The following is an 11,156-nucleotide window of genomic DNA, read 5'->3' as shown; positions in this document are numbered from 1 at the left end:
ACTAAGATGTAGCCCGATGGAGAGCCTTAGTGAGCGTTCGCCTTACGGTATAAACGATCTATACTTATGTAATTAAAATTTTTATATATAGAACATTAAGAGTAAACAAAAAAAATTAGTAATTGTCATTCATTCATAATAATTAAAGCAGTGGCGTAGCCAAAAATATCACTTAGGAGGGTCAAACTTTATTAACTAACAAATATACTCATTTCTAGTCGTCTTCTACAAATAACACAATCTTTTGCCCAAAAAAAAAAATAATATTAGTATAATTAATAAAATTTAGGTGTAATATTTCTTGTACTAATGCTGAAATTGAAAGATCCTTAAATCATGTTGAATAAATTTTGGGATCAAAATATAGAAAAAATTATGTGTTACTTCAATTTAGCATATTAACAAAGAATCGTAAATATGCGCATATGGGCATATATCGATCAATAGGGTAAGAAAACCTTGAAAAGATTCGTATTAATTAGATATATATAGTGTATTAATAGTGTAAAATATTATTACATTCCATTAAAGTTCAAGGATAATTAAAACTAATTAAGATAAATTTGTATTGAATTTTGAAAATTGAGACTAGTTAAGGATTTTTCAAAAATTGAGAAGGGTCAATTTTATTTCATTTCATTAAGGTACATAGATCATTAACACTAATTAAGGATTTTTTTTTAAATTGAGAAGGGTCAATTGACCCTTCTCGCCCTAGGCTAGCTACGCCCTTGAATTAAAGTACTAGAACCATATGAAATAAAATTAAAGATTTAAAATTGAAATTTCAAATGACGTCATTATAAGTTTTGAAAAAAAAAAAAAAAACTAGGCATGCGCATTTGGCGCCTGTTTTGCGTTTTTTAAGCCTTATTTTGCGCTTTTTGCGCCTCATCGCTTCGACATCAAAACTGACTCATTTTAAGGTGAATTTTACGCCTTGAGGCACTTCTTTTAAAACATTGGTTTTTGTTTTCACATTCTCAATATGGTGCCGCATGTATGACGATTTCTCAAGCTATACAGATGGACGAGTTATATTAGGTGACGGTGAGCACATGTGGCGATTGCTCAAACCATATACACGGGTAACCCGCTCTAATTTCACATTCAAAACTAATTGATAATAAATGGAGATTGACCTAAACCCTTAAACTCATAGGCAAGGTTATACTTTTCTAATGTAGGAGTTATGTTTTGTTTTCACATTCTCAACAGCTGAAAGAATTTGTAATTTTGTTTGCTCACATTTTAGCATAGTTTAGGGTTCACGGTATAGTGTTTAGGCAGTGAATAAAAAGCTAAATGGACTTAAAAATTTAGTTTTCTCCTAAAATCAGTTATTGTGCCTAGGTTTCTTTAATTTATCAATCATTCATATAAGCTAGACTGCTGCATATATATAAATTTGATCACAGATAATTGAGTTACATATTTACTTTATGTTTCTGCAACAATCATATACCAAGAAGATGCACACTGAATCTTTTGGGTACTATAGGATGGTAGAAATACTAGTATGAGTGAAATTTACCTCTACAAAAGAGTTCAATTATCATGAGATGGATGGTGTGCGACACACATGGAGGAAGAGGATGAGAGCTGACAGGGGAAGAGGGCACATTCCCTGATTGGGTTTACGTAATGCTTTGTTAGTTGTTACAGAGCTAGGAAGCAAACCAACAAAGGAGACGACTTAATTCATGATGAATGTTTCACCACTCCACCTTTCTTATTTGGGTGGGCATTTCTGGATCGATCTTTGTCCACTTGAAGTAAGAGAAAAGTAAAGTCCAAGCAACTAATTGATCGGTTCTTTTTAGCTTTCAAACTTGGAATAGGAATCTTATATAGGACATGCAGGCTTTCTCCACCGATCTTTCTATAGCACTTTTCCGGCCTATAGGCATTTAGGACTGGATATCCTAGATCAATTTCTCGAGGAGGTGTCCATAACAATAACTTCGACTCTTTTGAAAGTTTCTTTTATAAAATTGAAAATTATCTTGAGATGCATTGTTGCTAAGTTGATTTTACTAGTGAGAGCGCTACAGGCTGTTTAAGGTGTTAAATAGTCGATTTTTTCTTTGAATGCGATATGCGTCTTTAATAGCTAGGCTTACTAAGTAATTGCTTTACGTTTTACTTGATGAGCGGGATAGGCATATTTGTTAAACATCAAAACTCTTGTAATATAATTTTGTAGTTTTGTACTATATTGGCCGTAAGTCATTTCAATAATACAAAGAATAATCTAATACGTACTGATTCCAAAATTGATTCTGAATAACTATAAAGATACCTTTTTTTGAGTTTCACAAAATTCGGACTGTTTCTTGGTCTAGGGTTTGCACTCTTCTTCATGTCCGGCTGCGCGCCTGGGCGGCGTTGGCTCGCCTCGCCTGTTAGAGGCTGCTGCCGACGGGAATTTGAAAACTAGAGGCCCGATAGCTTCTTGGAGAGGGGTTATGGTTCGAGTCTAGCTCTGGATGGTTTTGGCGACGAGCACCGGAAGAAATCTTGGGCTCAGTGGGAGGCGGCACAACACGGGTCGAGCGTCGCCGAGGCACCTTCTTGATCTCCATGATCGGCGACGTGATGGAGGGGCTGGACGGTGGTGGCGGTGTGCTGGATCAGACTACATCAGACTGGTTTTGACGTGGCTCGGTCGGGCTTCAACGTGGGTTGAGGCAGCGTGACAGGACGTTGCGTTGCGGCGGCGAGGCTGGCGTCAGTGGCAGTGGCGAGGGTTGGCGTCGGTGCGGCGGTCGACTGGTGAGGTTGAAGATGGACGGTGGGCCTGGTTCAAGATGTTCATAGTTGGTCCTAAGCTGGGTTTCTTTCTTGGGACTGTTGTGTTGCGAATTTTGGGCTGGTTTGTTTGACCTAGACCCTATTTAGTTTGCTTAGTCTTTTCAATAATTCCCTACTTTCAGGGACAATCTAGGCACTTGTGTGCATCTAGTTTTACCTATGGGTCTTGATCTTGTCGACTTAATTCTCAGTGTCTCTAGTTGTACACTAATTGAGGTCTCTAGGTGACTAGATTTACTGGGTAATAGTTAGGTTGGGAGGGTCGGATCCTTCTAGCGCCTCCGACGTAGTACCAAAGGGAGATCCCGCTATGTCTACGTATTTGATTGTACAATGTGTAGGTCTATTTTCTATGTACCACTGTGGGTACTACCACTATCTTCTTGTGATGATAGCAGAAAGGTATGTAATGGCCTATTATGGCTTATGAATATATTTTTCGCCCTCGGGCGCTTCAAAAAAAAATAATACAAAGAATATTTCACTTGAAAAACCAAAATATGATGCGTGCGTGTGTGTGTGTGAGTAGAAGTAGAAAAGCGAATTCCATATTTTCATAACTTACCCACCCATATTTTCTTTTCAATATCCACCCAAAATATGACAACTAGGATACATATTTTCTTTTGGGCCATTGGGTTGTGGCCTGTTTAGTTTTTCAGGTTTTTCCAACTAGTCCCACTATTCTTTGTGGGGTTTATGGGCTTGTCCCGGTCTATACACTCTGCCCTAGTTTAGTGGCATGCATCCTAGTATTTAGTTGTCTAGTCTATCCTACTTAATGATCTTCTATGAGTCTTCTTAAAAGTACAATTTATTTTCGTACCACAATTATGTGCTCGGCAAGAAGTAAATAGCAGGTTATAGGTTTCTTCAAAGACGAAGATTCTTTTGTTAGTTTAGACTTTGCGTTTTAATATTCCATGATTTAGTCTACTTACCATTGTAGACGTAAGCTTATGTTTATATATGTTTTGGTGGATGTAGTATTTCGACCGTTGTGGTTGATTCATTAATAAGAATGAGTCATTATTCTTATAAAAAAAAAAAAAAAAACGTCAATAAGCAACAGATAATATTATAATTGACATCAGATGGTACTTTTTTGAGAAGTCTCAGATTGCCGTTGAGGTAGCATTACAAAAATAAGTGACCGTTCACGAAGGATAAAATTGAATTGACAAGAGTTCCATCCACGTGACCGTTCGATCACACATCCAACGGTGGAGAAGTAAGAACCACCATCACGAACCATGTACCCTCACCACACCACACCTACAGCATAAACCTCATCTCTCTCCCCTCTTGGAAGAGGGTCTCAGAGCCTCCAAAAATGGTCGTATCTCTGAGACTACCTTCTCTGAGCTCGCTCTTCTCGCCCTCCATCTCCCGCCGTTACCCGTCAGTTCTCCGCCGTCGCCACCACCTCCGTCCGCCGCCTTCCTCCGCAAGTTTCTCAGCTCAGAGCACTGCGCCGGCGACCGACGTCGTCGACAGTCGGAAGAGCAACCAGAAAGTCCAGGACGGCGGCGTCACTCCTCGGTCACAGGACTTCAATGCTTGGTACCTCGACGTCATTGCAAATGCGGAGCTTGCAGATTACGGTCCGGTTCGCGGAACCATGGTGATTCGTCCCTACGGCTATGCTATCTGGGAAGCCATTCAGGTAGTGATAACTACTCTGTTGGCTCAATTTGGAGTTCAATTTTAGGGTTTTGATTGTGATTTTACTTACCTTGTAGGATTATCTGAATGTGAAATTCAAGGAGACTGGTCACAGTAATATGTATTTCCCACAGGTAATTAGTTAAGTTTGTTAGAATGTGAAATTCAAGATTGGCAATGTGTTGAGATGTTTGAAATGTGGAATGTGCAGCTTATACCATACTCGTTTATAGAGAAAGAAGCTAGTCATGTTGAGGGTTTCAGTCCTGAATTAGCACTGGTGACAATTGGAGGAGGGAAGGAGCTTGAAGAAAAGCTTGTGGTACGTAATGTGTATTCTGTCGTGAAGTATTTGTGTTCGACTATTGAAGATATTAATCACTATGACCTGAGATATGGCTTTGATTGTTGCACTTCTTGAGGCTCTGGCAGGTTCGACCGACAAGTGAAACGATAGTGAATCATATGTTCACTCAGTGGATTCATAGCTACCGTGATCTTCCGCTTATGGTTAACCAGGTATGGTGATGCTTTGTTGCATCATTTGCAGTGTGTCAACTTTATGTACAGGAATTTCGCTTTGAACTTTGGTCTTTATCATGTCTAATTTGACTCAGTGGGCAAATGTCACAAGATGGGAGATGCGGACGAAACCTTTTGTGAGGACTCTTGAATTTCTCTGGCAGGAAGGCCATACTGCTCATGCCACTCCAGAGGAGGCGGAAAAAGAGGTTTTCATCCGATTTAATGACCGCCCTTAAAACAGTTGTAAAATGAGTGTCGTTCTTGTTTAATGCATTCAGTGTTACTAAACTGCAGGCTATACAGATGATTGACGTATATACAAAATTTGCTTATGAGGAAGCTGCAATACCTGTTATTGCAGGTCGAAAATCAAAAGTGGAAACATTTGCTGGTGCTGTTAGGACCTACACAATAGAGGCTATGATGGGTGATCGGAAGGCATTGCAGGCTGGAACCAGCCACAATCTTGGGCAGAATTTCTCTCGTGCCTTTGGAACACTGGTACTTTGATATGCTATTCAATTTGTGGCAAGATGATCTCTAGCTGTACTTATCCTTTTGTGTGATTGACAGTCATTGATCGTGCATGGTTTTTAATGTGTATATACCATCAACTAGACTGACCAACATATGTGCTTTGTACAGTTTACTGATGAAAGTGGACAGAGGCAACATGTTTGGCAGACTTCCTGGGCTGTGAGTACCCGTTTTGTTGGTGGTATTATAATGACCCATGGAGACGACACCGGTTTAATGCTTCCCCCAAAGATTGCTCCAATACAGGTAAAGGCCTAAAGTTGGAGACATTATATTCTAAGGCATGTCCCTAATGTCTGACAGAAGCTTGCCCATGGATGGATGACCGCTTATGTCTGACAGAAATTCCCTTTCCCTACTGTGTGGGATGCATTTCTAAATTTTCCAATGTTATACTCCATTATTTGGCTAAGAAGTTTTTTAAACAGAAAGGATGCCTTGTTGTGGTTGGATTAATGATTCTCCTACTTCACATGATCATTTAGTTTGTTTTGTTTGTTCTCATAAGAAAGGATGCCTTGTTATGCTTTAAGTTCAATTTGATTGTGCTTGTGTAATGTGCTGCATGAGCTCAAGTGTGAATGCATGCATTCCTTCTTTGGTCTCTATTATAAGAATGCATTGGTGCGTAGGTGGTGATCGTACCCATTTGGAAGAAGGAAGATGATAAAGCAGGAGTTCTCAATGCTGCATCATCTGTAAAGGATGCACTGCATACTGCTGGGATTAAAGTTAAACTCGATGACACTGATCAAAGAACCCCAGGATGGAAATTTAATTTCTGGGAGATGAAGGTTTGTGTTCTTCAGTTAAAGATAAAATAGAAATTGGTATCTTTGGCTTGCTACTCTTGGAGATTCAATTTACACTTTGCTATGAAAAGATTCTCTTGTTTTTCAATCCCTCAAATGCCGACTTGATTTGTAGGGAGTCCCTTTAAGGATTGAAATTGGTCCTCGTGATGTATCAAGCCAGAGCGTGGTTGTATGCAGAAGAGATGTTCCTGGAAAGCAAGGGAAGGTTTTTGGAATATCCATGGAGCCTTCAATTTTGGAGGCTTATATCAAGGACAAGTTGGATGAGATCCAGTCATCTCTTTTGGGACAAGCAACATCATTTCGTGATGGGTGCATTTTCTGGCTCTAACATTTAATACTCTTTATGATCTTTAACTCTCAAGATTGATTCTCCTCCATTGAGTTTCATGAAACATTATTAGGAAAAAGAATTTATAGTGCTCAATGAATTCCCTGAAGTTAAAAACTAAACATAATTGCAGTTTCAAACTAGGTTATGGTGATAGTGCAATATGTATGCAATGAATTTGCTACCTCTGTCATTCTAGAAAGCCAGGGTTTATGCCTTGTCTATTCACCATGATGAGATGTCTATCCTTTCAAATGTTGCAGTTTGTAGGAAAAGTTGTGGAGGCATTGACAATAACATTGTTTTTTCTTGCAGCAATATTGTGGATGTGAGCTCATATGATGAACTCAAAGTTGCAATCTCCCAGGGAAAATGGGCAAGAGGTCCTTGGTCAGCTAGGTATGGGTCTAAAATTGACTTCTTTTGATGATGGCTTTGTTGATTATGTAGTATGAATTGCATAATGTAAACTAGTGTGAATTGCTCTTCTGACACTAAAATTAAGCTCTAATTATGGCCGTATTGGTACAGTGACAAAGATGAGTTGAAGGTGAAAGAAGAAACAGGGGCAACCATAAGGTGTTTTCCTTTTGACCAGCCGCATGGGATTAAAACATGTTTGATGACTAGCAATCCTGCAGAGGAAGTTGCCATTTTCGCAAAGTCATACTAAGTTTCTTGGTTTTCACTTGGAACGCCCAAACGGTGTTTACTGCACAGAGACTACTTGTGGTCTGTTTTGTCAAACTTTCTTCTTATAGACTTGTAGTGGATTACAGCAAGTGATGTAACATAACAATTGCTATGAAATGTCGAAGAGGTTCTTTGCTAATTTCCTGGATTCTCCTCATCCTTGGATGATGATATTTTTGGTCTGATCCTTATGATTAGGAGCATATTCTTTTTCACGGTCATGAATAAAGAATTGGTTTTTAGGAGAAACAAGGCCCAAAGGGAGCCAAGGAGAGGATCTTGATCCGTCTTCAATAACCGAATCGCATGAGATGGTTCATGTATAACGTAGGGGGCTAAGTTTATTCTTTTGTCTAGAGATTGCAAAAAGAGTTGAATGCTTCCCAGGAATGCGTAAGGAGGCAAAAATGCGATTGAGCTTTTCCTTGAAGGAAATCCAAGAAACTATTTCTTCTTAGAATATGATCAAAATACATTCAGAGACTGATAATCAACAAATGATGCCTGCTGTTTCAAATGTGCGTGTTTCATATTTATGGCTTCCTGATGCTTCAAGGATGTACAGGTGTTTTGGTTCAATCTGCATTTTCTTTACTCCTGCATACACATACCGGGATGTGGTATGTGATCAATTCAAGGTTGGTAAAACTAATTACCACTACCATTGGAGTCATTTTACATCACAAAGACCAGTTTCTTGATCACAGAATCCATCCCGATTAAGTAGTTTCTGAGGTGGAGCGCTTAACAGAGGGGATGAGGGAGAGCCATAAGCATTTCGTCGACTGTTCCCGCAACCTAGGCTTGATCTTGTGCTCACCCCTGTAGTTGGGTTCGTGCCACTTGCATACTTGCAGAGAGCCTATATGATTATGAACAAACCAAAGAGTTTAGTTGAAATATAAAAGCATAGGATCTGATTTTGAAAGAAACATATTTCTGTAACTAACACAAGCAATAAACAGCACCTGCTTCTGGGTGAGGTCCAAGACAGCGTCACTGAAATCAGCGCCTTCGATTAGGGCACCACCAAGATCACTTCGAGTGAGAACTGATCTAACAAGCACAGCATCCTTGAGATTAGCTTCATTAAGGACCTGTGATCATTTTAATCGTTGAGTAATGGAATGAAACAAGGCTGTGTTTCAACAAACTCCTTTAGTTCTAATGCAACTATGGTTAAAGCAATGCCAAAGACAAATGGTTGAGGAGTTTGGGCTATGCTTTTCAAGTTATACCATACGATCCATCAATGTGTCGCTCAAATCCGCACCTGTGAAATATTAAAAGATTAAAAATTTAAGAGTCTGTCTGCAAAAAGATTGTTTATGTTGTAACAATAAGCAACAAGAATCCTAATCAAAGATACTGATCCTGGATAATTTCATAAGAGATTCAGTAGTTAGGTTACTAAAGTTTGAACCATGCAAGAACAAAGAAACACCAAATAACTGCAAGTAGAATTATGAAACAAATGAAAATTAGCGTTTTGCTTTGACTCCAATTTAGATTCTAATCAAATCTAGGTTTCTTTTGGGTAAAGCATAGTAACTATACTAACATAATAACACTACGCTGCTCTATATCTTCAAAAACATAATGCATTGAAAACAAACTATTTTTGACATGGCGGTGTCAAGTGTGTGATCATAAAAGAGAAATATTCCTAAATTTAGGCAACTAAAGGGATTAAATAGATAAGCAAATGATATCCTTTTTTCTGTAAAATTAATGATAGCCTGATAGGCCACCGCTAGTTTGTTAAGTATGATTCTTCTTACTAGTCCTTTTTATGTTTCTCTAATGAGTCTAACTTTGCTATGGGAACGAAGTTTCTGAAATGCAGCTAGTGCTCCAGATTGGAGTCATTCTGATCCTTGAATAGGCTCGAAATTAAACGGAGGCTAGCCATAATAAGTATGAATAGAGTTCCAATGGCAAGTGGAAAACGAGTTCATATAGAGAAGTCAAGAATGCTTTCAACTCATACATTATGGATTTTAGAACTGAAAGTCCGGAAACATTTACTCCTATGATAAGTTGTTAAGAAAGGTATTTTCTGCTTCCACTACCTTTCACTTGGTTCATATTTTGGTTTCTATTTACACAATAAGGTGTTCGGTGACAACAAGCTTACCAGCAAAATTAGCCTTATATGCTACAGCTTTCTCAAGGTATGCACCATTGAATGTTGAACCACTGAAATCAGATTCCCTCATATCAGCAGATGTGAAATTGGCTCTCCTGTATAAGTCGATTAGTTTAGTTATAAATGCAAGACTACAGAATCGAAACCAGTTCCAAAAGTAGTAAAGCGCTGTAAGACTGAAATCAAACAAACAGCAAAAGAAACAGAACACTGTCCTACAGAATACAAATACATAGCAGCCACAGGTACCAACTAAAATGCAGATACTGATAGCAAGTCCATTTTCTCCTCATCTGTTTGCTATGTACATTGGTCTAATTAAATTCAGAACTCAAATGCGAAAATTACCTGAAATTTTCATTCACATGTACTGCTTTCCTGTAAATCAAGATTGGAACAGAATTTAAACCTTCTACATACAACCCAGAAAAGCTTAGAGTATACAAACTTAAAATAAATCAATAAATAAATGTGACCTGAGGTCTGCAGAACCAAATTGGGCTGCTGATCCTATACCAAATTCACCAGGTGTTTCGGCTTCAAACTTATTGAGGTCTGCAATGGCGGGCATGCCAGAGCTGAAGCTAATAACTGCAGCAGTTGCCAAGGCTACTGAAACTATGTTTTTCCAATTCTTGGACCCTTCTCTAACGGTCATGCATTGCTTGTGGGAACCATCTTCCTTTTCAAGGAAACTCAATAAGCTACTATAGAACTATAACATGCAGTAACAACTTAAACTTTATTACTTGTACTTTGAATAGCTTATAGAACCCCAGAAGTAATTACCTTGAAAATTGTGTCTGTTAGGGTCTATCTGGCATACCATGGAAAAGGGTCTGGAGAGGGATTGCTGACGGGTTGGATAAGTCTTTGAATTCGAAGAAGATGAGGTTAAGGACTGAATGGAAAGTGAGGAAATAAAAGTGAGTGCCATTACAATTTTCAGAGTGATTTGGATATAGATGCCAAGGATACAAGAAGTACAGAAACTAGAATTTGAGGTAGGACTTGAGAGAAAATTGGATATTGAAATGCTCCTTTGATGAGGCATATATGAACTTTCTGGCTGAGATGTGTACACATATGTGTTTGTTTGTTCTTTGGTTGGTTGTTTGCCACTTGTTGCCAAGCCAAATATCAACATCGAGGGAGTTCCAATAAGAGAGTAGATAAACTGACCTTTTGGTATGGATAATTTTCAGATTATTTCAGAGTTTTAATCATTTCACGGGTCTCGAATTTTTTAAACTTTTAAGAACAATTGATGAGTACCATGATTTCTAGAAGAAAAAAAATCTTAAAATGACAAGAACATTTCCACAATACATCAAAAAATATACCTAGCGAGTACTAAAGAGATAATTGGATGCATGATTGCATCGAATTAGGGTAAACGATAGTATGAGGCGACTATGCATACTCCCACTCAAAAACATACATCTAATATGGGGAAATCTTCAATTATTGTAACTGTAGTTAACTAGTTATGACCGACCATGGATATTTCGCTCAAAATTATTTAACAATCTTCCATCTGTTCAAGGAAAACCTAATTTGTGTTTAGCCTAAACCCTAGGTTACTTGACCTAGTGGTAATAGGATTTAATTAGAAGGATCTAGAATC

General features: G+C 38.4%; 2 protein-coding genes across 3 annotated transcripts; one reads left to right on the top strand and one right to left on the bottom strand.

Moving 5' to 3' along the window:
- The first annotated feature begins 4,110 nt into the window (after window positions 1-4,110).
- Window positions 4,111-7,519, top strand: LOC133743483 (proline--tRNA ligase, chloroplastic/mitochondrial). The gene is made up of 11 exons (XM_062171435.1): window positions 4,111-4,480; window positions 4,557-4,613; window positions 4,691-4,801; window positions 4,912-4,998; window positions 5,097-5,210; window positions 5,299-5,505; window positions 5,650-5,787; window positions 6,174-6,335; window positions 6,469-6,668; window positions 7,003-7,086; window positions 7,219-7,519. Exons 1-11 carry the CDS (start codon window positions 4,148-4,150, stop codon window positions 7,358-7,360), a joined length of 1,635 nt encoding a protein of 544 aa, XP_062027419.1. The 5' UTR covers window positions 4,111-4,147; the 3' UTR covers window positions 7,361-7,519.
- A 258-nt stretch (window positions 7,520-7,777) lies between these two features.
- LOC133743484 (thylakoid lumenal protein TL20.3, chloroplastic) lies at window positions 7,778-10,597 on the bottom strand. 2 transcript variants are annotated; one of them, XM_062171437.1, is made up of 7 exons: window positions 10,319-10,597; window positions 10,006-10,211; window positions 9,878-9,907; window positions 9,518-9,624; window positions 8,619-8,653; window positions 8,349-8,477; window positions 7,778-8,242 (listed from the first exon to the last, which is right to left on the bottom strand). In XM_062171437.1, exons 2-7 carry the CDS (start codon window positions 10,185-10,187, stop codon window positions 8,051-8,053), a joined length of 675 nt encoding a protein of 224 aa, XP_062027421.1. In that variant the 5' UTR covers window positions 10,188-10,211; window positions 10,319-10,597; the 3' UTR covers window positions 7,778-8,050. The 2 variants fall into 2 exon arrangements, with proteins under 2 accessions (XP_062027421.1, XP_062027420.1); XM_062171436.1 differs by having other exon boundaries at window positions 10,006-10,207; window positions 10,319-10,595.
- Between the last annotated feature and the right edge of the window lie 559 nt (window positions 10,598-11,156).

Source organism: Rosa rugosa, chromosome 4, assembly GCF_958449725.1.
Source record: "Rosa rugosa chromosome 4, drRosRugo1.1, whole genome shotgun sequence".
Lineage (NCBI taxonomy): Eukaryota > Viridiplantae > Streptophyta > Magnoliopsida > Rosales > Rosaceae > Rosa > Rosa rugosa.
The sequence above is the reverse complement of the archived record's forward strand: the minus strand, read 5'-3'. Positions and strand labels throughout refer to the sequence as shown.

What these genes read in the sequence shown, in the direction of transcription:
- LOC133743483 (XM_062171435.1), top strand. Translation starts at nt 4,148, where the DNA reads ATGGTCGTATCTCTGAGACTACCTTCTCTGAGCTCGCTCTTCTCGCCC. An exon ending in CTCGTGCCTTTGGAACACTG is followed by an intron (nt 5,506 to 5,649) that starts GTACTTTGATAT and finishes TGCTTTGTACAG; the next exon opens with TTTACTGATGAAAGTGGACA. An exon ending in CAAAGATTGCTCCAATACAG is followed by an intron (nt 5,788 to 6,173) that starts GTAAAGGCCTAA and finishes ATTGGTGCGTAG; the next exon opens with GTGGTGATCGTACCCATTTG.
- LOC133743484 (XM_062171436.1), bottom strand. Translation starts at nt 10,583, where the DNA reads ATGCCTCATCAAAGGAGCATTTCAATATCCAATTTTCTCTCAAGTCCT. An exon ending in TAACAGACACAATTTTCAAG is followed by an intron (nt 10,208 to 10,318) that starts GTAATTACTTCT and finishes TTGAAAAGGAAG; the next exon opens with ATGGTTCCCACAAGCAATGC. An exon ending in TGGACCTCACCCAGAAGCAG is followed by an intron (nt 8,243 to 8,348) that starts GTGCTGTTTATT and finishes ATAATCATATAG; the next exon opens with GCTCTCTGCAAGTATGCAAG.